Consider the following 27,032-nt stretch of genomic DNA (forward strand, 5'->3'; position numbering starts at 1 on the left):
GTGGCTTCTGTCCTATGGGGTGGCGAGATTCCATTCACGCCAAAATCAGTGGGCCGCCTCAACTGTCACGCACAGGCGGGTCCCTGGCCACTGGCTAGCTTCCGTTGCTGCGTTGGCTCGGTCCTTCCCACAGAGCCGCAGCCCAGCCTCTCACCCTCAGTGTGTGGGGAGCCACTGGGTGGGATGGACGCTTTGGCAGCTGGGAAACCGAGTAAGTCCGTGGACGGAGCCACAGTTGGAGCCGCCTCCCCTTCCCACTTGGAGCCGCCTGCCTCTCGCCCTCCCCGCGGCTGCAGGAAACCCAAGCAGCCCACTGGAAGGGGAGGCGGTTGAGAACCCCTCCCCTTCCCTGTCAGGGCTGCCTTGCTCACCCTCCCCACACAACGGGTGGCCACGGACGACCTCCAGAGGCCTCAGTGCCACCTTTCCCCGCCCAGCCACCGAGGCCGATGCATGGGAAAAGCCCTCCGAGGCGGTTGAGCGGGAGCAGCTGACCAGAGGCCCCCCCGCCCCCTCCTTGCCCGCACACCAAGGCAAGTGAGCCGGGAAGGGGACGGGGAGCCCTTTGCAGTCCTCCCTGTTAGTTAGCTCCAGGCGAGGCGCCCGAGCAGGAGAAGCCGCCCAGAGGGCCCCTGTCCCCAGCCACCAAGGCCAGCAAGCCTGGAGGGGCCCGGGGAGCCCTTTCAGGCCCTCCCCCTGGGTTCTCCTGCCCTCCCACCAAGGTGGATGACCAGGAGCCACCCAGAGGCCTCCGGCCCCCCTCTTTGCCCAGCCGCTGAGACAGCCGAGCCAGGAAGGGGCCGGGAAGCACTTTGGGCACTCCGGTCCGGAGAAGCGGCCTCGCGGGAGGGATGGGGCACCTGGCAAGGTAGGGGTATTTTTGCCTCAGGCTGCGGAGGCAGTGGCAGCAGTTGGAATGCGCCGGGCTGGGCAATCGGAGTGGCCTTGCACCACCACCGGGGTCCAGCCATTCAGGCAGCCAGGAAGGGCGTGCAGTCGGGGTCTGCGGCACCCACGAAGGAAGAGGAGGTGGGTTCTCCTGACTTCCGGGAAGCAGGGGGGCCGGGTCCCGGGGCTTGGCCCACTGGGGCGGGGGGCCGGACAAAGCCAGGCGGCTTAGTCCACTGGGGCCTTGACCACGTGGGGGGGGCAGGCTGGGTGCCTTCGGCGAGCCAGGGTGGGAAAGGACGGAGATGGGGGCCCGTGGCCAGGCAGCAGAACTTGCGCCCATTCTGCAGGCTGGGACGAGCCCGGATGGCTTGGCCCGGTGGAGCCTCAATCTGGTGGTGCTGGCAGGGGGAGGGTTGAGGCCAAGCAGCCCACGCCCGAACGGCCAGCCTAGCGCTCGTTGTCTTCACACCCACAAAGGGCCTTCTTTCTAGTATAAACATAAGGTTAAAGCTTAATAAGGAGCTGCGGTGGCTCAAGTGGTTAAGACGCTGAACTGCAGGCTGTAGAAGGTCAGTAGTTCAGCAGTTCGAGACCCGAGTGTGCCGCATGATGGAGTGAGCTCCCATCTCTAGTTCCAGCTCCTGCCAACCTAGCAGTTCAAAAGCAAGAAATTGCAAGTAGATAAATAGGTGCCACTTCAGTGGGAAGATGACAGTGTTCTGTGCACCTTGGTGTTTAGTCATGCCGGCCACATGACCACGGAGATGTCTTCGGACAGCGCTGGCTCTTCGGCTTTGAAACGGAGATGAGCACCGCAACCCTAGAGTCGGATTCGACTAGCTTTCGAGCAAGGGAACCTTTACTTTTTACCTTTAAAGCTTAATAAAATGTCAAGTCTGTGTGACCATCCAGTGAGAAGTTCAAAAGTAGGCGCTCAAGTAATATCTGTAATCCTGTTAAAGCAGTGAAACATCTCTAACAACATTAAAATAAAGTAAACCAGGGAAAATAACTCGGAATATCTCTAGTGTGGCATAGAAACAGTTTTGTACAAAAATTTAAAACTTCTCTCTACCAATCCTAACCCAAAACTCACTTTTAAATATAATTTCCATTCCCTGCTTGTTTGTTCAAATAAATTTGATTTCAACTTCCAGTGTGCCTAGGTGCCTATTTTTGAGGGTGAATTTATAGAGGTAGAGACCCTCCTCAGTCACAGTTCCTTATTTGGGGTGTAAGCCAACAAAATATCAAAAGATAATAAGGTGGGACAACAGCATTATAACAAAAGTTTTATTTACCACATAAGAAGAGTGACACGCTACCTAATGGCTAGCCTATTATCAGGTGGGGAACTGAAAATTCATAAGGAGGTTGGAGGGAAAATCTGAGACCTTACAAGGATGTTTGTTTGATGGGAGTACCCAGCTGGTACACTTTAGTTGAAATGAGTCATAGTTTTGTGTGATGTCTCAGCTGAGCTGATATCTGCTTGTCATGCTGTAGGTTTACTGTCCAGAGGGGTTCTTGGTGGCCTTCATGTAAAACCAGCTTGATTAGCATTTACTTCACAGGATGCTGTGAAGAGGAATGAGAGGAAGATTTTAAAGCATTTTTTTAAAATTTATTTATTTAATTCGATTAATTCAGTAAAGCATTTAGGCATGATACAACTTCCACCCTCAACACATTTACTTACTGAAAGTCCGTCTGTATTTAAAATGCAGTCGTCCCCCCAACCCAGGAAAAACAAAAACAAAATCCTAAATACTTGCTTGTTTTCTTGCCTTCTAATTACTGTACAGGAAAATAGAAGGCCTATCTACATGCAAAATCATACAGGTGGCCTGTGGACACTACCACTCAGTAGCCCTGACAAAAGGTAATTGTTGGTTTCATTTGACTGTTATAAACAGCCCTTATTGTGTTACACAGTTCACATAAACGGGATGGCTTTCCATCTCTGTAGCTCTAATGCTGCAGATGTCAAAGTGTGCACTGGGAAATCCTGGTTGTTGCAGTTGTGACCTCTGATCTTTCTCTCTCTGTCCCCGGCTTCTTCCTCCTGAAACCAAGATGGCAGAGTCTTCTCCTGGGGGCAGAACAGCTACGGCCAGCTGGGAATCGGTAAAGAAGTCTCTTCCCAAGGTCGGCCGCAGCACATTCCTGCTCTGGATGGCATCCCGTTGGCCCAGGTGGCTGCAGGCGGGGCACACAGTTTTGCCCTCTCCCTTTCGGGAGTTGCCTATGGATGGGGAAGAAACCATATGCATCAGCTGGGTCTAAGTCAGAGTGACCCCAAAGGTATGGCTGTCTTTGAATTCTTCTTGGGTACATTCCCACATTGATGGCATCCTCTTACGGGTTTGAATGCATGACGATTTGGGGGTGTAAGGCAAGGAAGAGAAGGTCTTACAAGGAAACCAGGATCTGAAAACGTCAAAAAAAGATTCTGTTGAGGTTTCTGAGCCTATAATGGGCTTGTTTGTGCAGAGCGCAGCAAATAAAATTTATTTTGTGAGATCCTGCTGTGTTTATATGGGCTGATGGGTTGTAGTATCAAAAAGACTGGAATTTTCGTTTTCTCGAAGCACAAGAAACTGTGGCTGCAGTTCTGTGCACATGTATCTGTGAAGAAGGACCACAGAATGTAGTAAAATATTCATGAGATCAGGCTGTTCTTTTCCCAGCTAGAATGATCTGATTCTCTAAGAATGCTGTTTAGGAGATTGTCTAAAATTAGTAAATTGTCTAATGGAGTTTCCAAGTCATGCTGGAGGGGTAAAGAACAAGTAGGCGCTTTGATGCCTGTTTGGTGGAATTGTAAGATTAGACTGAGTGAATCGTTATAATACAATTCAGGGGAAATAATGGGTACGATGTAGAAGTCAGTCCAGTGATGTGTTGTGTTGTGTTAGGATAATAATCTCAAAAGCTTTTGAGTATCATAAAAAAGTAATTATTGGGTTTAGGTCAGTATGGGACCGTGCACCTGACCTGGATAGCCCAGGCTCGCCTGATCTCGTTGGATCTCAAAAGCTAAGCTGAGTTGTCCTTGGTTAGGTTTTGGATGGGAGACCACCAAAGGCAGCCAGGGTCACTACACAGAGGCAAACAATGACAAACTACCTCTGAACATCTCTTGACTTGTAAATCCTGTGGGGCCGCCATAAGTCAGCTGTGTAAAGGTAAAGGTTCCCTTGCTCGAAAGCCAGTCGAATCCGACTCTAGGGTTGCAGTGCTCATCTCCATTTCAAAGCCGAAGAGCCAGCGCTGTCCGAAGACGTTTCCGTGGTCATGTGGCCGGCATGACTAAACACCAAGGCGCACGGAACGCTGTTACCTTCCCACTGGCAAAACAGTAATGGGTTGTAGTATCATAAAGACTGGAATTTTCGTTTTCTCGAAGCACAAGAAACTGTGGCTGCAGTTCTGTGCACATGTATCTGTGAAGAAGGACCACAGAATGTAGTAAAATATTCATGAGATCAGGCTGTTCTTTTCCCAGCTAGAATGATCTGATTCTCTAAGAATGCTGTTTAGGAGATTGTCTAAAATTAGTAAATTGTCTAATAGAGTTTCCAAGTCATGCTGGAGGGGTAAAGAACAAGTAGGCGCTTTGATGCCTGTTTGGTGGAATTGTAAGATTAGACTGAGTGAATAGTTATAATACAATTCAGGGGAAATATTGGGTACAATGTAGAAGTCAGTCCAGTGATGTGTTGTGTTGTGTTAGGATAATAATCTCAAAAGCTTTTGAGTATCATAAAAAAAGTAATTATTGGGTTTAGGTCAGTATGGGACCATGCAGGCCCTGACCTGGATAGCCCAGGCTCGCCTGATCTCGTTGGATCTCAAAAGCTAAGCTGAGTTGTCCTTGGTTAGGTTTTGGATGGGAGACCACCAAAGGCAGCCAGGGTCACTACACAGAGGCAAACAATGACAAACTACCTCTGAACATCTCTTGACTTGTAAATCCTGTGGGGTCGCCATAAGTCAGCTGTGACTTGATGACAAAAGTTAAAAAATGGGACCATCCAGAGACTCCCAGCTGTTGAAACACATCTCAATAACTAAGAAAATAGTCTTCAATAACTCTCCTTTGCCTGTATAAAGAATTACAGCCTGTACTACCAGTGATTTTTGCCTCAAAGTTAACAACTCCTGGTTACACCTGACCTTTCCCTGTCTTTTAAATAAAATCTTTTGCTCTGTTTGACTTTTACATCGTCTCAAGTGCCATTTGAAGGGGTTCAACTCAAGAGGGCTCCTCATTCTTCCCTCAGGTTCCAGGGCTTGGCTGAGAGCCCAATTATATCTCTGTCACAGGGTGGGACAGACAGTCTTTTAAAGACAAAGAAGAAAACCACGTTACTTGGGGTGGCTCAGTCACAGAAGGGAACGAAATTTTGGAATCTACCTCTGAAGGAGGAAAGTGTGAGGGGCCGTCATGGAGGGGAATCTTTTACAACATGTACCCTAAGGATCCTCTGGTTTAGATTTGGCTTGTAGTTGAATGGGTCCTGTACATCTAATGGCTTACTAAAACCATTTGTTTGTAACTTCTATGGTGCAATTATATTTGTTCATTGTAATATATAGTTTATATTGTTATATGCTTGTGTCACAACACTTCATTGTATTGTTGATGCTTGAATAAATGAATAATAAAAAGAAAAATGTGATACGGTTTCCCAACAGAGCAGGTCTTCAAGCCGCACTCAGTGGCTGCTCTGAGGAACCTCGATGTGATCTACATTAGCTGTGGGGCTGAGCACACGGCTGTCCTCACGCAGGTATGCTTGAAATTAGTTTTCTTTGTTGCTAGAAAACTGTGCTCTGACATTCGGGAATGGTTTTCCTGGAAGCTAAGGGCTCATGGAAACGGGGGGGGCAACAGAATCCTAAAGGTGTTTATTCAGAGGTAAGTCCACAGAGTTCCCTGGTAATTACTCCCAAATAAGTATATATAAAGACCTGCAGCTTTAGATCAGGATGTGAGATCTGCCTGTTTGGTTTTATCCCACCCTTCCTCCAAGGAGATCAGGAGAGCATATTTAACTCTCCCCTGCCCCCTTTTGTCACCATAGCAGCCTTGTGAGGTGAAGGAGACTGACCGGCTTAAGGTCACCCCGTGAACTTCCATGGCAGCGTGGGGATTTCAACCTGGGCATCCCAGATTCTAGTCTGACAGTCTACAGCACACTGGCTCTTGTACACTCAGGTTCCATGATCCCCGGCATAAGCTCTTTTAGTAACCAGAGAAAACCCCTCCTTCCTTTGTCACAAGCAGAAAAGCTAATTGGACACAACCCATTATGATCCTCATGTAGAGACCACTGAAGAACACTCCAACATGGAGGTAACCCTATACAGCAACCGTAACTTTGCTAAACAGCTTTATAATGTGGTGTGTGGCATAATAGAAAGTCAGTGTTGTAACAACTTCAGTGTCAGACTAGACCTGGAAGACCTAGGCTTAAATCCTCACTCTCTCTAAATCTTCATCTACTTCACAGGGTTCTCTTAAGAGTAAAATGGGGAAGAGTTACATATGGTCAGGTCACCCCAATCTCCCCTCACATCCCAGATTATGTAATACTGTAACAAAACCTGCATCAAAAGATGCAAAAATGGGTCAGGGAGGCTTCGATACCCATAATGATGCAGATGTGCTTTACTTGCACATATAACAGCCCATTTCTTGTGGTTCTCCCATGCTGGATCAAGCATTGAGGGCTCAAGGTGCATTTGTTAAGCTGGGCTGTTGCAAATCAAAGTGTTTTGGTCAGGTGACATACCTGCATTTCTGCATGTGAGCATGGTCCAGCTATCTCAAGATGACTTCTTAAGATGTTTTGCAAGGATAGATAAAAATGAGAACTGAAAAGCATTTTGTTAAAAGTGGGGAAAGTGCTTATATTATTATTAACAAAAGTGGCTGTTGCACACTTATGCAGCTGTGGTTTGCTCAAACTCTAAACAGGATGGCAACGTTTTCACATTTGGAGATGATTCTGCTGGGCAGCTGGGGCGGAGCTCTTCCACCCAGAAAACTGGCCCCCAAAGAGTTGACTGGATTGGCGGTCCGGTTTCTCTTCTGGCATGTGGAAGGTATGTACCCTGGCTTGCATCCTGCGTTGTTTTTGTAAGGGAACGGGAGAAAGTCATGCAAGAATCACTGTAGATAACTTGTATGTCTTCCATGCTAGATGTAACAAAGCAAACAGTGCTTGAAGCTAGGGGGATATATTTCTGCTGCTAGTTTGTTTACCAAGAACCTTGGCCGGCAAGCAGGCCAGGCAGCTGATAAATAAATGAATGTGGTAACTCACAATCCCTGTTAAAGCCCGTTAAACTATGTTTATGGACACCAGAACGATAGAAGGCAACAAGCAAACATAAGTGAAGGTTACTCCTAGGCAGCCTTGTGACTTGCCATTTTTACGGGACTGAGTAGGAGCCACCATCATCTGAACCCCATATGGCAGACTGCCTCCATCACGGTCTCACCAGCAGAACAGCAACTGTACCGCAGCCTCCCTAGCACTGCACTGTGCTTCATAAAGGGGCCGTGCTGTAGAGTCTGTGCACCTCTCTCTAGCAAGGCATTAAACAGACAGTGAGCATTGTAGTACTAAAAGAGTGATATCTTCACAAGCAATTGGTGCTCTGAAGCGCAGAACAGTGTTGGTGGGTATATAGAAGGGGTCACACATGATCTCTGTGAACTCCCCTCCAATCTGTGGGGTGTGTTGGTAGGATTGCTCATTAAGGGACTGTTAGTTCTACTTCTTCATACGACTCCTTTTTGTTGTTAATATTCTGTTGGACTTGTGGTATGACCTTGCCAACAGACAGAAAGGGAGGAGAGAAACAGTGTGTGCATCAGAGGGGGGTCATACAGGAAAAGGTAAGTCCTGGTCCGTATAGCAGTCCTGTAGGTAACTCTTCTATCCTCCATTTTCCCATCTAACACTGCATTAGTTGGGATCCTCCTCTACAGTGACAACCCACCCACTCACACAAAAGTTCTGTTCATACAGTTTCTGTTTTGTCATGTAGGAGAGGGGAATTGCACCAACAGGACCATCACATCATGGGTCACTGTGGATCTCCTGGCTCACAAATTCCTTCAGATGTGTGTTGGGGTGGGGGAAACGTCTCACCTGATGGTGAACAGACAGTTTCTGTCATTACATGCACCTCTCTTGTTTTTCCCCCCCTCTAACAGCTATCACACTCTTGCTTATATCGCCGCTTCTGGTGAGCTGATATCTTTCGGACGTGGATACAGGGAATGTGGAACAGCTTCTTGCAAGCAGGAAGAGATGCAGAACTTTAACATTAGTGCACTTATTTCTGCTAATGGTATCCTTTTCTTCTTTTTTAAAATTAAAAAAAACCCTCTTTTAATCTTGTATACAAAGCACATTACACAGTGGCCATGATCCAGCCAGAATTGAACCCTTCCTTCCCATTTATTTCACTTGGAGAGTTTTAAGTATGTTCTCAGCTCTCCCGCTGAAATCAGTAACACCATAGGCCTCTATACGTGATCCCTCCATGCCTTGCCTGAACAAACATGGATGGACAGATGGACGTGAGTGTTTTGATCTTGCCCCCTGCATCTGCATGATTGACAGATCATCTGCAAAGTGCAAACGCTCAGAGTAGGTGGCCGTGCATACACTCCCTCCTTGTGATTGGGCACGCTGCTTTCCAAACACGGCCAATCACTGGATGGAGGAGGTTATGTGCAGACAGATCCAGGGGCAGGGCTATCATGCATGTCTCCACTCACTCACTCTGCATATTCAGTCAAGTTGCAGAGGGGTTGTGTGGATGGGTCTGCTGTTGAAGGAACAACAGTGTGCTCTACATTTTTGGTATGAGGTTCAGACAGAGTCCTTAGTAAGTCATAGAATTTTTTTTAAAAAAACCCCGTGGGGATTGTGTTAAGCATCAGAGGAGCTGCAAAGAAAATTGAAATGGAACCTTCACTAAGTATTTCCCTTTGGTAGTACAGCAGTGGAAAATTAGAAAAGAAACGGAATATTAATACCCTATTACAGACCCAGAGGGGTTGCCATCTGAGTGCGTTACAGCAAAGGTAAACAGAAGTCTTGTGGCCCTTTTAAAGGCTGAGGCTGCAATGCTATGTATGGGAATAAGCCCCATTAAATAACATGGGACTAACTCCTGAGTAGACCAGGATTACTTCCCAGCAAGATTTTATTCCACCATGACCTTCTATGGACTGTATGCCACTTTCTTGGAAGTATGCATTGGGTCTTCACTGGACAGAGATGATATCTGGCTATGAAGAAAGAAAGGTTTAAAAAGCAGAATCAAATAGCCAGGAAGTACAGGTGGAAAATGCTATCAAGTCACAGCTAACTTACAGTGACCCCATTGAGTTTTCAAGGCAAGAGGTGGTGGTTTACAGTTTACCTGCCTCTGCATAGCAACCCTGGACTTTCTTGGTGATCTCCCATCCAAGTACTAACCAGGCTGGTAGCTTCTTAGATTGGGCTGGCCTGGGCCATCCAGGTCAAGGAAGGCAATACAGGGTGAGATGTAAGTATGTAAAACTCAAATGAGATTACTCACATGAGCACTGGTTGACCAAGCTAGTCAGCACCTGTAATGGTTGAGGTCCTTGATTCCGTCTTGGTGGTGGTGGGGAGGTTGTGTTAAAACTCTTGATGAGAAAGGAGTTAAGAGCCAGCTAACTCCACCAACTTTAGAACCGACAGCAGTGCATTACAAAATCAGCAGGCTCACAGAAATCAAACCAGATGGGCAAAACAAAACCATTAGCAGCCTGAGATTGCTGCAGGTAATCTATTGTTCTCCATCCGTGGAGGAAGGTCTCTTGAATGAGTTGTGCATCCGTCTTGCTCTGTAGGCAGGGCATATGCAGATTTTTTTTTTCCCCAAAAGCTTCCGCTCTCCTGAGGAAGCATTCAGTCCCACCCCATCCCGTTCAGTGTCTGCCAAGCTTCTGAAGAAGATGAATCCACCTCTAGTGTAGCAGTCACTGATGAAAATCAACTTCTCCCTGGAGACTGGTAACTGAAGATACTGTCCAGCTGAAGAACTGGTGAGGAAAAACCCAGATATCCTGATCAACGTGGGTGGTTCCCGTCTCTTATTCCCACCAGGGATATTTAAGCGTTTCAATATCCCATATAAGGAAACCTTCCTCCACTGATGGAGAATGCAATATTGGACTTGCCCCGATAGAAGATTGAAATGTATCCTTCCCCATATTGGGCAGAGGAGGAATTGGAGCAGAACTCTCTATGTTGATGGGGAGACTGGGGTATCTAATCAGACAGTTCAAAAGCTTCTCTGTAGGTGTCCATCAAGGATCCAGGGCACTAGAGAAGAAACAAAAACAGCACATCATAAACGATATTTGAACATTTAGCACTGACACCATATCATCCCTTGCAGAATTGTTGGACGTCCCGGTAAAACAGATTTTTGCTGGAACATACGTCAGCTTTGCCAGCACAGTTCAACCACAGGTAGAGTCACTTGTACATTCTGTTGACTAGAGAAAATTTGATCCTGTAGGTGCCACCTGCAGCTTGTATCTTCTGGCTGAGGCTTTAAAGAAGTAATATAATTGTAGCAGCAAACGGTGTGAGCTTGGAACCAGAATATGTGTTCAGACCTGGTCTTAGACAAGCAGCTCACCGGATACTCTTAGGCTGGGGTCTCCAGCATGGTGCCTTTGCCACCCGCTAATACCCATCGCACCCACTGATACCTTTCCTGTGCTCACCAAGTGTTTTTAGAACGTGGGTGAGTCCAGGTGGGGCTTTTGCCCAGCAAGGCTTGTGATCAGTCACTGGAGATTTGATTGGCTGCGCAAAGTTTTAAAAACATTGCTATGGCAGCAGCGCCACCACAGCACAAGCTATATGCAAGCTATGGACCGAGGGTCAAACATGGCTCAATATGGTACCAAATATGACTCTTGAAAAAAGGAAGATGAAATGGCCAGCAAAGACTTTGATGGGAGTTTAACAGCTTTTTAGAGATGCTTTGCAGAAAGGGAAATGATAGAGGTAAACAGCTGCCAGTAATCCAAGATGCATAAGTAACTGAGCAATAGATATAGTTCAGATTGGATTAAGGCAGTTTGTAAAACCTGTGAATCGCAGCAAATTAGCATACAACATAATAAAAGAGTTTACAAACAGATGCGAGAATTGAATGACATTAGCATGTGTAGTGAGATAAGAAACCAATATCTTTGTTAAGCCCTGGGGGTTCCATTGTCCTGAGTGTGGTGATAACTTGTAACTCAGTAATCTCCCATTCTAGTCTGTTTCTGAAATTCTTTTTGAATAAAATAAATCCAACTTTAAAGCGTATAGTTAATACAGATTAGCTTTCTGTTAGTGGTTTCTTCTTGTTCTGAAAATTTATGTAACTTGACTCATTAATTGTATAAAGTTGCAGATCCCTGGTATAGATGATCGGCTGGTTGAAGAGTTAGTAGCATTTTACTATTGGCCTTTTCTGTTTTGTTTTAAAGGTACCTAAATACACAAATGGAGCCTGCTGTGTAGAAACCTTGCCAAAGATCAGCCAATTGGACAGAGCACTGATTGACAAGTGGATGTCAGCGACAGCAGAAAGTGAAACTCGCCAGAAGGCGAAAAGGTATCGATTGTTTTTTGTGTTTTATGGGGAAAGGGAAAGAAGAGACAGATAGCCCTTAAGGCACATGCCTCAAACCAAAAATGGCTGCCACTATCTGTTGACTTCTGATGAGAGAGCCACTGCATGGAACACCGCTCCAATAATGGTGCTTCTCAGCTGTTCATGTGGAGATATTGTAGCATGGTGGTAGAACCATTTGCTTTGTATGCATAAATGCCTAGATTCAGCGGCACATCCAGTTGAAAGGTCTTGGGTAGTAGGTATGGATCAGAAAGGTAGACCTTTGTCTCCCTCTGAGAACTTAAAGAGTTGCTGTCCATCCAAGTAGACTGTAGTGGGACCTAGAAGGACTTTGTAGCAAATGCCTTCGTATATTCATTTGATGGGTCAGAAGAAAATCCAGCACACATGTAAGAAGACTGACATGTTTGTTCATTATAGATGTTTGATTATCTTTTTTTCTTGTAGAGAAATAGAAGTCATATTTTCTTCACCTGCCTGTTTAACTGCAAGTTTCTTAAAACCTAGGTAAGTAGTTGAATTTTTGCAGAAAGTTGGTGGCAAATAAGGTGTTTTGGGGTGGATGATGTGTTGCAAGCATTCTTGTCCCTCCTTCCATTATGCTGTATCTCCCTTAGGTCTGCCCTGGAAAATGGCTGCTGTATAGCAGTTGATCTACAAAAAGCAAGAGAGGTATTCTGTGAGCTTACCAGAAGAGACTGGATTGCTGGCAGGGTAAAGAATCTCCTAGTTTATGACAACAGGATGGTGGGTGCCGTTGGTAGAGAAATGTGTCCAGGAAAAAGAATATATTTTGAAAACAATGGAGAGAAATGGTAGATAGAGCTGTGTGCATTCCAGGCATCTACAGCAGCCCTCGCAGAATTGTGACATTTGGTATTGGTAGCACAATTTGTCATCCCAAGAATTGGTTTTCTAAAAAGAACAATCAAGTTTCTAGCCCTTATAAATGCTGAGATGAGCAAGAGATGACCCCCTGTGGAAGGCACCATGAAAGCTCTCCTGCTTCACATCACCTGTGGAGTACCAATGAGATAATGCAACTGTCCCAATGTCCAGGGAAAGGCACTTTGTGGATGCTCATAAACACCATTCTTTATGATTAATTTCCCATGCTTCCAGGAAAGCTCTAGCTCAGATTAATTGTATGTTGGCCCATAATTTTTAAAATGGTTGCTTTAAAATTTATGTGGAATTACACATGTTAAGAGATCCTTGTGTCATGTGAATTTCCCCTTTAGTGCATAAGGTGTTGTACAACTTGAGTTGTACAGCTTGTCCTGTGTCCTGGTGGTGCCATCACGTTATGAATTTCCTGTCCCCTACTCTGTTTCCTAGCCTGGTGTGGGCCAGGAACCACACAGCATAAGGATCAGAGGTCATTTCGGGCGGGGGAACGCAGTTCCCCCAGGTGAGGTACCGGGGGGCGGGGCATATGACGAAGCCCCGCCCCCTGCTTCCGTTTTCTACGAAATGACCCCTGATAAGGATGGCAGCCAGTGTTTCTGGTAACTCTTTGTTTTGTCCTGAAGTCCATCTATTCTTTATGACTGTTTAAGCTGTGGATTCAAAGGGGCATGTTCCCAGTAATAGACCAATTCTACACAGGAATATAGTATGTACTGCATTTCAGTCTGTACTTCACTGAAAAGTGCTGTTTTCAAAATGGCCGCAGGTCTCGTTCTCTCTGCTGAACAATTGAACCGTCTGATCCCCTCCCTTCCGTTGACTTCTCCTCACCAAGAGGCCCTTTCTTGCTTCCTTCTGCTGCCCGAGTGCTCTGCCGCTCTTGAAGCACAGAACCTGCAGTCCTTGGCTCTGCCCTTCACAAAAGTCATCAGCGGCATGAGCAAGCGCTCTTCAGACCTTCTGGGTGAGTTTGGAGGGACTCTTACCCAGTCCCTGATGGACATTTGGGGTGCACTACGTTATCTCCTTGATCGGGATGTCTCTGTCTTAACCTGGGAGCTGCCCTCTGACCCCTTGTGATACAAAGCACCCCTGACCTCCCTTCAAGGGTTAATGTTAACAGTAACAGGCCTAGTGCATTCTGCAGGTGTTACTAATTGGTTTCTTGGCCTGCAGGGTTTTTATAATCTTTAAGGCCAGAGATGAAGGTGGCATGGATAGCTTCTCATGAGAACCTGCTGCCCGTAGGATGGGGGGAGGATGGACAAGAGGTGATGAGGTAATTTTTTAGAAGCCTTTCAAGAGAGCAAGCTCTGATTGGATGTGATCCTCACTTGATGTTGCTGGGCCAAAACCTGTAATGTAGCTAAGGCCCAGAGAGAAAGAGATCAGTTGAGATTCCAGTGGACTAAAGGCCTAAACTATGACATGCTTGAATTATAATTGCCAGCAATGTAGAGAATGCCTGAGTTTTGGCCTGTGTGGCCTTGGTAACTAAGGCCCTTTTCAGACAGCCTATCTATTCCATTTTAGTAACTGGTTACTAAAGGAATTTTTCTGTCACTTCAGACAGACGTGTTTTAGTAACCAGCTGCTAACGGAATTAATTTACCTGTTCAGACATACCCACTTGTGTCCTGTTGGGGAAGCATGCCTGAGCTGTTGTTGACATAAACTGCATTCTTCCGTTTTCAACTTTCTTGGTATTTTGAATCACTGTGGTGTGCTGTGTGAAATGCCCATAGTGCTTCCTGCAATGCCACTCCCCCCCCCCCTTTTCATGATGTGGGGGATTCCTCGGAGATTTTTTAATAAGTTCCATGTGGAGTGCTATGGCGCTCAACCACGATCACAATTTAGCAAGATAGCAGCACCATTGAGATGCGGGGACTCCTATCTTGCAAGGCCATGTCCCCCCTCCTCTTTCTTCCCCACCACAAATACCAACACAAAGTGTGCAGTTATTAGAGAGAAGGGAGGGAGGGGAAAGAGAGGAAAGTGGTGATAGTGCAAGTTGGGGGGAAGGAAGAAGAAAAGGGGGGAGGGACAGAGGAGGAAGGCGGCTATGTCAGGATCTTGCATAAATGTGGGATTATGTTGTGTCAATGAAGTTTTAAGATGGAGAGAGCAAGTGAGGTTGGGAGTGGGGGGAGAGGAAGCCCTTGGCAGTTTAAAATCCTGTTTTTGAAGGCAAGTTGTGACATTGGGTGGTCACAGTGACAAAAAACCTGCAGATGGTTACCTCCAGGAGGAGGGGGTGTGTCTTGCCGGGGGGGGGGGGGCATGGGGGCCCCCAGTCATCAGATGGGTGTTAAATAACCAGTTTTCTGCTGTGAGATTGGGTCACTGGTGAATTACAGAAATCAGACTCTCTTCCTGCTCGTCTTGCTCCACCTCTTCCCTCTTCCTCTCTGTGATTTATGTTTGCAAATGTAGGAAACTTGGATGGTTGGGGAAAGAGAAACGATCCAGCATCAGGAGCATTTTAAAAATTATTTTTTGTTGTTGTTGTTGTGAAGGAGGGGGAGGGGGCAGAGGAAAAGGGTACCTGTTTGCAGGGCTGGAAGATGTGATGGGGAAAGGGAAGGGGGGAATAGGCATTTAAAAATCCAAGCAGCCTTTTTTTAACCCCCTGAAAAATCAGAGTGTGATAGTCAATGCTGCCTCTCCTCCTGTCCTGCAAACCTTTGTCAACAAGTCACTTAACAACCAATTGCATCTGGGCATGGATGGGTTAACATCAGGATGTTTGCTACAGAGATCTTCTGTCACACTAATCACAGATGCCCTGAGGGCCCCCCCGTGGGGAAGAAGAGGGGTGTTAAGAAAAATCCCCGAGTTGCCGCCACTCTTGTTAGGATCCAGCTTCTTGAATGATGTCTCCTCCCTTTCCTAAGCATGAGGGGCAAATTAGTGACTTCTCGCCGGTGGATCTTGTTGGAAAGTGTGTGGTGGAGGCAAGAGGCAAGTGTGTGGTGGAGAAAAGGGACAGGGAAAGAAAGCAGCACTGTTTGAAATTACCATAGCGCTTCAGAGACGGCTCATTAATGGAAGATCACTGTGTGAACCCTCCCGTCTTTGTATCGCTTTACTCAATGACAGGCCAACAACGAATAACATCTGGTTTAGAATGGTAATGTGAAAAAGGCCTAAGGTTTGTGCCATCTAATGCCAGCCCAAAGAGTGTTAAACTGTTGAGCTAGTTTTTCTTATTTTCTTGCTGTATGATTTTAGAGTACTGTGTTGGCTACAGAATAAATTCCTGTATTGGCTGAACCTGAAATACACTTTTTAAATCTTAAAAAATATAATTAACAGTCTGGTTACTTTGAGTCCAGTGGCACCTTTAAGACCAACAATTTTTATTCAAGGTATAAGCTTTTATGTGCAACCACACTTCATCAGATACAGTGAAACAGAATTTCTTCAACCATTACATATACGTAGAGAGAGGGTGGGGTGGGGTTTAGTTGCTGGTAAGTGCCAATTAGAGTCAAGACAGAGCCAGAAACAAAATTACCAGTCCATACATATAGGTAGAGGGTGAGCAGTAAATTATCTTACAGCATAATGAAGATGTTTAACAGATTCAAGGCTCAAACAAGAATAATAAGCTTAGTTCATATGGTAACCATTCTTTTGGGTTCAATTCTGGGGCAAAAACTGAAGGAAATAAATATGTCGAAATTGGAGATGGATGTATCCTTAATTGTAGAATGCTCAGCCTCTTGTGGGCAGCCACCATCCTCTGTAGAGTTACCAAACATAAGGTGTGGCCCGGACTTCTCCTTATATTACAACTGCTCCTTCACTACACAGATCAGTTCCTGTGGGGGGAAACGGCAGCTTCAGAGAGCCAACTGTAGGGTATCACAGCCCCGCTGAGCTCCCTCCCCAAGCATTGCCCCCAAATCTCCAGGAATTTCCCAAGCCTCCGTCAAAATTTCACAGGTGCTCACAAGGGTCCAAAAAGTTGGGAACCTCCGAGTCAGAATGTTAGGCTAGAACTGGGGAGACCCAGGTTCCAATCCCCGCTCTTGACATGTAACCCATTGGATAATCTTGGTTGAATCTCTTGTCTTGCACCCTGATCTGTCTCACCAGGTTTCATAACATTCCCAGCTGTGCAGTGGGTTGTATGGTGAAGAATGTGTAGTCCTTTAATCTTTGTTGATGAAGAGAAGAGCTGCCTATTCACTTCCTGCCTCGCTTTTTTTCTTCCAGAAAAATATTGGCTGTCCTTGCCAGTGCCCTTTTTTGACAGAATTGTTCAGATGTTTAAGAAGGCTGTGGTGTCTCAGCTTCCTTACTACTTCAGTTATCCCCTTTGCCAGGAAGTCATTCCGATCTTGGAAGTGCTTCAAAAACTATTCAAGGTAGGCATTATTAGTAACCTTTTTGAATGGCTGGGGGACGTGATGACATCATTTGTCTAGATGTTTCTGTGACGGAACAGGCCTGCTCTGGACCCCCTCCTTGGCTTGTCCCAATTCCTGGGGGGGACGGTGCTATTCCACTTCCTTCCACTAGGGTATGCTACCACCACTGCCCTCTTGGGGTCTTCCTGCCAGGAGGGACAGACTCCTGATACCCCTTCTCACACTGAGGCCCTCTCTCTAGTTTCCTGTGGTCCAGAGAACACTACCCACTTCAAATAGTAAAATATTTATTAAAAAGAGAAAAAGGTTACAAGCATATTTTTAGCACAGCACCAGGTCTTGCAACCAGAAGGACAAATAAAAAGTTGGTCATGATTGTATCCTCTGCCCCTGGCTCTAAAACGTACACTAGCTAGATGTTGATGTAGAGCAGGCAATTCCAAGCTTAGAAGGTTAAAAAAGGTTCTAAGGACGTCTCATTACCTCCGGCAACCGCCATGGCAATTCCAAGCTTAGAAGGTTAAAAAACGTTCTAAGGACATCTCATTACCTCCGGCAACCGCCATACAACTAGGCACAGCAGCATGTTCAAGATGGCCCCTGGCCTGTTGACCAGAGCTCAGCAGTCTGTCCTCTTCCAAGGACCAGCATCAAGGGACCCTCCCTCCTGGGAGCAAGCGCTTTTATTAAAACGCTGACTCCACCCATTTTACATCACTCTCCACCTGTTTTGACCTGGTCCGCCCAGGTCCAGGCTTCTCTTCCCGTTGTCTCCACAAAGCCCCTTTTTTGGGGGGGAGGCATCCTGGGAAACCTCCATACCTTCTGGGGAATCTCCAGCTCATTCCTGAAGACAGTCTCTGAGGCTGGTCCAGCCCAATGCCTTCCTCACTCTGTTCCCTGGCCTGGGAGAAGGGGGACGAGCTGACTCCTCCTATTGTCGCTTCTGCCAGATCAATTAGCATTTCTAAGGAGGTGGACCAGGTGCTTCTGGAATGCCATGGGCTAACTTCCTCCCAGCTCCTGCTTGTCTCTGAGCCCAGAGAAACCTCTAACGCCTGCTTGCCACCTCTCCAGGAGGCAAGGCATTTTCCCACAGTTTCTATAAACACAGTTTGTATACACGTCTTCGAGTCAGGTCATGGATCATTTCAGTCCACTCAGCCTAGAGGACGTTGACAGATTGCTCTTAACTGTACACCTCACCACGTGTCTCCTTCATCCATGCCCATCGTGGCTAGTTAAAGCTGATTGGACTGGGTTTCGAGGTGCCCTAGGGGAGATTATCAACAAATCCCTCTAAGAGGGTCAGTTCCCTGGGACACTTTAAGGAGGCCGTGGTCCGTCCCCTCTTGAAAAAAACATCTTTGGATCCGGCTGAATTGGCTAACTACCGGCCAGTTTCCAACTTGCCCTATTTGGGCAAGTTATTCGAGAGAGCCGTGGCAGCTCAGTTACAGGGCTTTTTGGATGACACTTCCACTCTAGATCTCTTCCAGTCTGGTTTTCACCGAGGACATGGGACGGAAACAGCACTGGTTGCCCTCACAGACGACTTCAGGAGGCACCTGGATCGAGGCAGATTGGCAGTGCTGTTGTTGTTGGACCTGTCGGCAGCGTTCGACACAGTTGACTATCAGCTAGTGATCTACCGCCTCACCGACTCTGGAATTCAGGGGCTTGCCATGCAATGGCTCGCATCCTTTCTTCAGGGTCGGGGACAAGGGCTGGCACTAGGGGAACATCTGTCCCAAAAGCATCCACTGACCTGTGGTGTGCCTCAAGGGGCAGTACTTTCCCCGATGCTGTTCAACATCTACATGCGCCCCCCCCCCCCCCCAGATTGCCTGGAGGCATGGGCTGGGGTGTCACCAATATGTGGATGACAACCAGCTGTATCTGCTGTTGAGTGGCCAGTCTGACTCTACACTGGAAGATCTGGACTGGGCATTACAAGCCATGGCTGGTTGGCTTAGAATGAGCCACTTCCGACCTTCGATGGGGCTCCATTGGTGCCAGCGCCAGAGGTTAGGAGTTTGGGAGTGCTCCTGGATGCCTCTTTAACAATGGAGGCCCAGGTAGCAGCCACTGCCAGGTCATCCTTCTATCATCTCCGGCTGATCAGGCAGTTGGTTACCTTCCTCGAATGCAGGGACTTGGCAACAGTGATCCACGCAATGGTCACTTTGAGATTAGACTACTGTAATGCTCTCTACATGGAGCTGCCCTTGCCCCAAATCCGGAAGCTGCAGCTGGTGCAAAATGCTGTGGTCAGGCTGTTGATGGGTCTCTTTATACAGGAGCCCATCCAGCCTGTGCTGAAAGCATTGCACTGGCTGCCAATAGCATACCGGATTCGCTTCAAGGCTGGTTTTGACGTTTAAAGCCCTTTATGGTCAGGGTCCGTCATACCTGAGGGACCCCCTTTCCCCATATGTTCCCCAGAGAGCACTGCATTCAGAGGCCTAAAACCAGCTGGCCCTCCCAGGCCCCAAAGATGTCAGTTTGGCAGCAACCAGAGCCAGGGCCTTCTCGGTGGCGGCTCCATACTGGTGGAATGAGCTCCCGGGGGAGATCAGGGCCCTGCGGGACCTACTACAGTTCTGCAGGGCCTCTAAAACAGAGCTCTTCCACCAGGCTTTTGACTAGGAGCCGCCTAAATACCGAGGAGTGTTTCTGTGCCCTGGCTATACCATCTTCCACCTGCCTTGCCGCAGAAATTAGTCGATCAATTTGAGCTGATATGAGAATACCACCTGGACCATCACTTTGCTCTTGCACTTTACTTGAGTATTGCTCCAGCACTTTAGGAAATGTTTATGACTGTTTGATATATGCTTTATGGCTGTTCTATGTATAATTTTGTGTGGTGGCTCGTGGTTAAGACGCTGAACTGCAGGCTGTGGAGGGTCAGTAGTTCAGCATTCGAGACCCGGGTGCCGCATGATGGAGTGAGCTCCCATCTCTAGTTCCAGCTCCTGCCAACCTAGCAGTTCGAAAGCAAGAAATTGCAAGTAGATAAATAGGTACCACTTCGGTGGGAAGGTAACAGCGTTCCGTGCGCCTTGGTGTTTAGTCATGCCGGCCACATGACCACGGAATCGTCTTTGGACAGCGCTGGCTCTTCGGCTTTGAAACGGAGATGAGCACCGCAACCCTAGAGTCGGATTCGACTGGCTTTTGAGCAAGGGAACCTTTACCTTTACCTTATGTATAATTTTAACAGTATTTATATATGTGTTTTATGAAAGCTGCCCTGAGCCTGCTTTGCGGGGAGGGCGGGGTATAAATGGAACTAATAAATAAAATAAAAATAAATAAATAAAAATATGGTGAAAGATAGGAAGGTTGAAAAGAGAGAAAAGGCTGGGCACCGCAATACTGCCAGCCCTTCTAGTGCCTGCCACATGTACCAGGGGAGGGGGGGGACACTGTGAATTTGTATAAATGCTACATTTGTCTGAACTCTTGATGGCATTTGTCGTTCAAGGTTAACAAGAAGGCGGGTTGCAAACTCCAGCTGAACCGAATGAACCGCTTCTATATTGATGACATCTCCCAGAAAATTAACCTTTTTGACGATTTAGCCAGATGGCACTCCTGGATTGATAACCTTGTGAGTGTTTGTGGTCTGTCCAGTTTGTGTAAGTGGTATAAACATATCCTACAGAATTTCTAAGGGTGCAGCGTCCTGTGCATCTGCACATCTTAGGAGGTTCCACAGTTCGAAGGGAGAATACACTCTATAACCATCCCAGTAACAGGACTGGACAAGATCTCTGCATGGGGCACTGAAGAGCTGCAGCTGGTCAGTAATGGAGCCGATGGATAAATAGCCTGATCCATAAAGAGCCAGAGTTGGGATGCCCCTAGCGTTGCCAGGTCCCACCTTGGCACTGACGGCAGGGTAGGGTTGTCAAGTTCCAGCCTGGAAAACTTTGGGGGATGGAGCCTGGGGAGGTCAGGGACCTCAGTTGGCTCCAGTGTCACAGATTCCACCCTCCAAAGAATCCGTTGTCTCCACGGGAACTGATCTTTGTGGTCTGGGGATGAGCTGTAATTCCGGGGGATCCCCAGGTCCCACCTGGAGTCTGGCATCCCTAGATGCCCCCTTTGGCCTTTCCTGTTCTGCCACCCTCCCATGAGTATTATTGCATTCCGCTTTTAACCACCCCTTTCGTTTCTATTACCTAAAGTCCTAAACCATAACTTTATGTGCTCTCTTTGTGGGAACTTTGAGAACATTATGGAGGTGTCACCCTAAAATGGCTGCCTGCCACGGGAAGCACTGCCAACCACAAAATGGCTGCCATGGGGAACTGGGGCCAGTCGCACATTGGGACGTTCCAGGCCAAGTGTCCTTCTGTGATGGAGGCAGCTGCTTCTGAGTGAGGGCTCCCTTGAGAAACAAAGGTGACGCCTCCTGGCCTCTGAGGGAGGCACCTCCTGCTCCAGCAAGGTGGGGAATAGCCAAATGTGGCTTTTTGCCACGTCAGCAGCCACCATGGTGCTCATAGGTGCCCCACTGGAGATCAGCATGCTACTTATTTCAAGTTCACAACACTTAATTAACCAAGAGTTGCATTGGCCTCTGAAGACTTCCTCTAAGCAAGAATTATGTTTGCTCCCGCCCCCCAGTTCATGCAAGGTGAGGGAATGACCTCTTATCAAGTTGTTTCTACAAGTGGACAACTCATTTGAGCATTTGTTTTGTCAAAGGGCAGCCATTTTGTGTCACTGGAATCCAGGTAGCAACAGAGCTGCAGTTAAGTGGCTCGCTTTGGAAAAGTGGCAGCACAGCAGGAAAAACTATCATTATCTTCCCCTGGTCTAAACAGAAGGCAGAAAACATGTTGATGCTGAGTAGAGGTTAATGGGCCAGAGACCTGGAGAGGGAAGACTGTCTTACCTATGGTCCCTTCTTTCCTTCCCAGACGCCTTTGTCTCTCATCTCTTTCTGCCGCTTTCCTTTTGTTTACAATCCCGTATCCAAGATGCAGCTATTCGGCCTTGAGTCTTCTTTCGTGCAAGAGGTAAGGTGTGGCACCTAGAATGCTGTTGCCAACTCTCTGTTTTATGTATGTATGTATTTAAAACACTTACTAGCCTCCTTTCTCCCTTGGGGACCCAAGGTGGTTTACAATATAAATAAATTATATTAAAAACTATTATAAAACCCCACAAAAAGTCAACAGTTTGAAAACTCCAGTTAGGGCTGCCACTAAAAAACTGAATCAAAAGCAGTCCTAAATCAAACTGTCTTCAACTGCCTTTTGAAGATTGACTATGAGGGGGGCTAGGCACACCTTGAGGAAGTTGTTACATAATTTTGGGGCTGCCACCGAAAAGGCCCTTGCTAATGTGAAGTCTTTTCCTCTCTACTCCAAGTGGTCTTCCAGCATAACGCAGGGAGGTAGGGTTGCTGGAGTGCTCTCCAAGAGCTCCAGGGTGACCAAAAGAGAGAGACCTTGATAATTCTCCCAGTCTCCCTCCCTCCCATGCCAGTTCAAAAGGCATGGAGTGAGTGCAAAGCCTGGGAATTAACTGCTGTTAACCACCACCCCCTGCTGCTTTATTGAATGGCCCTCCCGCCCCATACATCAGCTTAGGGTTGGCCTGAACAATGCAGCTATCACAGGGAGATCTCTGTTTTAACTTGACAGGTTTGTTCATTTGGAAAGGTTACCACATGCATTTGTCTTGCTGAGCTATTAGCCTGCTACCTCAAGAGTTATGTGATGATGACACGTGATCTTTCTAGCCCATGGCATTGAGAATGTTTGCATTATAATCCTGGGGAATGAGACTTCTGGTACCTTCCATGATTGAGTTCTGATTTCAGACTCTCTGAAAGAAGAGGGAATATCTAGCCACTTGTGTCTGTGGTTCTCTATGAAAATGTTAGTGCTTCTGTAACTTCTGGAATAACGCCAGCAATGACTTATGGAATGTGGAACCTCTTGACCTTTGGAGAAAAGGTTTGAAAAACTTTGCACCATGCATTGCAATGGTCAATACCCATTACTCTTGCCAGAGATCATACCAAGTATATAGTTTAGATGAGGCTCCGGGAGGACCCAAGCCCTTGCTGATTACAGCGGAATTTTTACAGGGCAGTTTTCCAGCAGGAACTATGGGTTATATTCAGTTATTTCCATCCTACGTTCCCCCCCAATGGGTACTCAAAGCAGCTTTCAGTACAAAAAAGGAAAATACAATAGGGATAAACAAGATAAATTGGGGAGGGCAGAGCAGGTCTAGCACATCTTCCTCCCAGCTCAAGGCTTTGACCCTCAGGCTAAGAGCCAAAAGGACAAGAGCCCTTTGGCTGATTCCCAAGGGTTTTTGCCTCTGGGCAAGCCCAGGCCTTAAATACCTGTGTGCAGAGGTAGAAAAACAAAGTTAGCAAAGGAGGACTGGAGATAAGGCCCTAGCCCGGATTTCTGCTTCCAAGAGGGAAGACCTTATCCAGTCAAAACCAGACTTGAGTCCAGTAGCACTTTAGAGACGAAATGACAACCACTTTCGAAGACAGTTCTCAGCTGCTGCAAGTTAATCACTTCTGCCAGTCTAAGCAACAATTCTGATAACAATCCAGCAGGTGGGGGTGATGACTTCTATAGTCAAGAAAGCTAACACTTAGGCAGAAAAACGCACTTAAAGGAGACCAGTTTCTTGACACAGAGTTAGAAGGGATCCTAGAGGTCACCTAATCCAACCTCCTTGCTCAGTGCAAGGTTACTACAGCAACCCACTCTGCTTAAAGGAGTGCACGCCTTTAAAAGAATGTTTTAAAATGATTGAAAAAAGCATTTACAGGATAAATTATTGTGGGGCTGGGCCTTTAAGAAAGGGGGCACGGCCCCCCAAAGCCTCACTGTATCTATGAGCCTGGTCATAGTATGCGTAAGGGCTCGAGAAAGGTGAGGAGAGGCCCATTTTAAAGTTGCAGGAGGGTCTGTGGTGCAGAAACATTTCCATGGTTCACCCGTCTATAGCTCCTTGCCCAGCTCCTTGCCCAGCAGAGGTCGCAATAGGCAATTGTCCAAAACTGGATGCTAAAATGAGTAGTTTTTTGGCTTGGCTTGGCCAGTTTGGTGTAGTGGTTAAGTGCGCGGACTCTAATCTGGGAGAACCGGGTTTGATTCCCCACTCCTCCACTTACAGCTGCTGGATGACCTTTGGCAAGTCATAGTTCTGATAAGAGCTGTTCTTGAAAAAAGAGCAGTTTCCGTCAAGAGCTCTCTCAGCCCCACCTACCTCACAGGGTGTCTGTTGTGGGGAGGGGAAGGGAAAGGAGTTTGTTAGCCGCTCTGAGACTCCCTTGGGTAGTGAAGGGCGGGGTATAAATCCAATCTCTTCTCTTCTTGGCTCTAGTAGCAGGTGATGGTGCGTGGGCAAATGATGAATGAGAGCATAGATAATTGGTGCTGAGCTGGATGGGTGGGGACCAAGGGAGCACCCTCCACAGTTATACCCTAGAGCAGCGGATATCCAAGGAGGTAGGTGCATGCTATGCGCCTGCATCCCTCCTGAGCAGGGGTCCCTTGGGGACAGATGGGATCTCCTGCGATGTAACGCTGAGGACAGCTGCAGATACATCATGCTTGATAGGATCTAAATGACTAAAATATTAGATAAATAACTCCTTTTTCCCTTTCATTTTTCCTCCAGTGCATAAAGAAAGAAGCTCACCAAAGATTACTCTACAACCGACTGAACAGAGTTGATGAATACCCCAAATTGCCTGTCTTTCTCTTGCGGGTACGGCGCCATAACCTTCTAGAAGATGCTTTTCAAAAATTGAGTCGGGTGGAAGATGTCTCTCTGAAAATGCAATTGTTGGTGAGTTGGCATTGGACTATATTGTCACTCAGCTCTTGGAAATGCTGTCAGCAATTGGATCTGAAGTGGTCGAAATGTGACTCCAGACCCAACTGTAGATTTTAAAGGACTTCAAGCAAGGGTGTCAAACTCCTTTGTTACAAGGGCTGGATCTGACATAAATGGCACTTTGTCAGGCCAGGCCATGTGTGTTACAAAATGTAATGACCAGTGGCCCAGTCAGTCCAACACTCTGTGTCACGAAGGAAAAAATGCTGTTCTTTCCATCACATACATCCCCTCACAGGTAGCTTGTGTGGCACACAAACTCCAGGATTGTGAACAGCACAGCATTAGTGGACAGGGATTGCCAGTATCATTGTACCCCTCCGTATAAAAGGTCTTTTCCTGCACAGTGAAAGGCCGAATCACACCACCACCCTTGGATGAGAAAGGTGATCGTAGTGACTGAGAGGGGATTTCAGTGAAAGATGTTGTTTGCTCTCTCTTTTGCCTCGCATTCCATGAGGTCAATTCCAGTATGTATTTTTTAAAAATCTCTTCTCTCTCTCTCTCTCTCTCTTTTTTTTGCAGGTTCAGTTTGAAGGAGAAATGGATGGGCATGAAACTAGAGGGATGTTGGTTGAATTCTTTTTGTCTGTGTTTGAGGAGATGAGCCATCCAGACTACGGGATGTTTATGTACTGTGAGAAGAATTCTCCTATGTGGTTTCGAACTAGGGTAAGCTTTTGCTTCAGGGAAGCTTCTAGGCATGAGGAATGGATGCAGAATGACACCTGCCTTCCCTGCCTATCATGAATTCTCAGCCTAGCTACCCCCACAAGATTGTTGTGAGCATAAAATAAGGCTGGGAGAGCTGTATATGTTGCTGTGAGCATCTCGGAGGGAGGACAGGACACAGTGTGATGGGTAGGTAGATAGAAAGTTAATGGTGTTTAACTATTTGGCTTTAAAAATATAAACTATAGACTACAGAAACTTGAGTTGACCTAATTTAAATTTTAGACATGATGGTATAAATATTAGAATACTGTCTTTGCTACATTTATAAATTTGTTTTCCCTGGCCTAATTTAAGCTCCTGAAACGAGATTGTTGGAAAGGATTAATTTTGTGGTAACAGTGAAGTGTTTAAATCCGGTTGCCAGTTTTGCTCCCTGGCCCATCCTTGTAAATATCATGAGACAAATACTTGGAGACATGTATAGAAGTTAGGACATTTGTTTTCCTGTTTCTCTGTTTGCAAAGGGCTTCCTTCACTCCTGGAACTCCTGTTTTTCTAAGCACAGTCCTACTGAAGATCTGGATGCTGCTCAATGCACTGAAACTTGCACATTTGGCTACTCATACTTTTTAGATCCTCTGAAGCCTATGCAGAGAAACTGGACCAGGCTGTAGTAGCATCAATGGCCTGGCCTGGCCTGCCCAGCTTACATGCTTGAAGTGGGCTTTAAACATTACAAGAGAGGAGCCAGTGGCTGTTCAAGTAACACCATAAGCCAGGCGTCTAGTAACTTTTGTTATTAGACGCTTGGCTTATGGTGTTGCTTGAGCATCAGTGTTGCTTTTATCTCCTCAGACTCACATCAGCTAACAAAATGGCAAAAGCTCCAGGGTCACAAAAACATCAGACGCATCTAGCAACATGTTAAAAACAATGCCCAACATTAAAAGCACAGGTATAATGCAGCCAAATCTGCCCAGACAGCTCACCCTGCGCACAATGCCCTCTGGAATGAAACCGTCTTACACTCTGACAGGCCACTCCAGTAGAAGGCATCTACCACAGAGAATGCCTTGACCTAACTGTGTGCAGATGGACAATCCTAGGCAAGGGTACCACCAGGAGAAGGCTGTCTGAGGAAAGCAACTGGTGCCCAAGAGTATACTGTGATCTCATGTTTTCCTTAATTGCAGCCTTCAGCTGAGATGAAAAGGTATTACCTCTTTGGGGTCCTCTTTGGGATGTGCCTCTACAATAAGGTCATGGCCAATGTACCTTTCCCGCTTGCGGTCTTTAAAAAACTGATGGACCAGAAGCCCTCCCTCGATGACCTGAAAGAACTGAACCCAGTCTTGGGAAAGTAAGTTGAGCTTTTCTGGACTGAGCTCCAGAATGTAATGCATTTTTCCATGCACATGAGAAAAGAAATCACTGAATCTGCATTCCAAACTACTGGTGTTCCCCGTCACCATTAACACCTGCTCTTCTGCTCACAAGTGGTTGCTGCCAGAGCCCAGCTTCCAGCTGCCCTGTTTTGGAATGAAATATGGCAGCCAGCTTACCAGCAGCCACTGTGAGCAG

The 27,032-nt window shown here is 46.7% G+C and overlaps 1 protein-coding gene across 1 annotated transcript in view; it reads left to right on the forward strand.

Annotated features, from left to right (window-relative positions):
- LOC107110067 (probable E3 ubiquitin-protein ligase HERC6) overlaps positions 1-27,032 on the forward strand; it is a 47,117-nt gene that overhangs the window by 16,372 nt on the left and 3,713 nt on the right. Inside the window, exons 5-20 of the mRNA XM_015410788.1 lie at positions 2,697-2,773; positions 2,968-3,195; positions 5,593-5,687; positions 6,878-7,005; positions 8,126-8,262; positions 10,354-10,427; positions 11,447-11,574; positions 12,043-12,102; positions 12,213-12,355; positions 13,271-13,468; positions 16,729-16,880; positions 20,374-20,499; positions 21,818-21,916; positions 24,558-24,728; positions 25,302-25,448; positions 26,645-26,811. Of these exons, the coding sequence (XP_015266274.1) occupies positions 2,697-2,773; positions 2,968-3,195; positions 5,593-5,687; positions 6,878-7,005; positions 8,126-8,262; positions 10,354-10,427; positions 11,447-11,574; positions 12,043-12,102; positions 12,213-12,355; positions 13,271-13,468; positions 16,729-16,880; positions 20,374-20,499; positions 21,818-21,916; positions 24,558-24,728; positions 25,302-25,448; positions 26,645-26,811 (2,130 nt within the window). The remainder of the gene's footprint in view (positions 1-2,696; positions 2,774-2,967; positions 3,196-5,592; positions 5,688-6,877; positions 7,006-8,125; positions 8,263-10,353; positions 10,428-11,446; positions 11,575-12,042; positions 12,103-12,212; positions 12,356-13,270; positions 13,469-16,728; positions 16,881-20,373; positions 20,500-21,817; positions 21,917-24,557; positions 24,729-25,301; positions 25,449-26,644; positions 26,812-27,032) is intronic.

The sequence above is a fragment of the Gekko japonicus genome, unplaced genomic scaffold, assembly GCF_001447785.1.
Source record: "Gekko japonicus isolate JY-2015 unplaced genomic scaffold, Gekko_japonicus_V1.1 scaffold42, whole genome shotgun sequence".
Lineage (NCBI taxonomy): Eukaryota > Metazoa > Chordata > Lepidosauria > Squamata > Gekkonidae > Gekko > Gekko japonicus.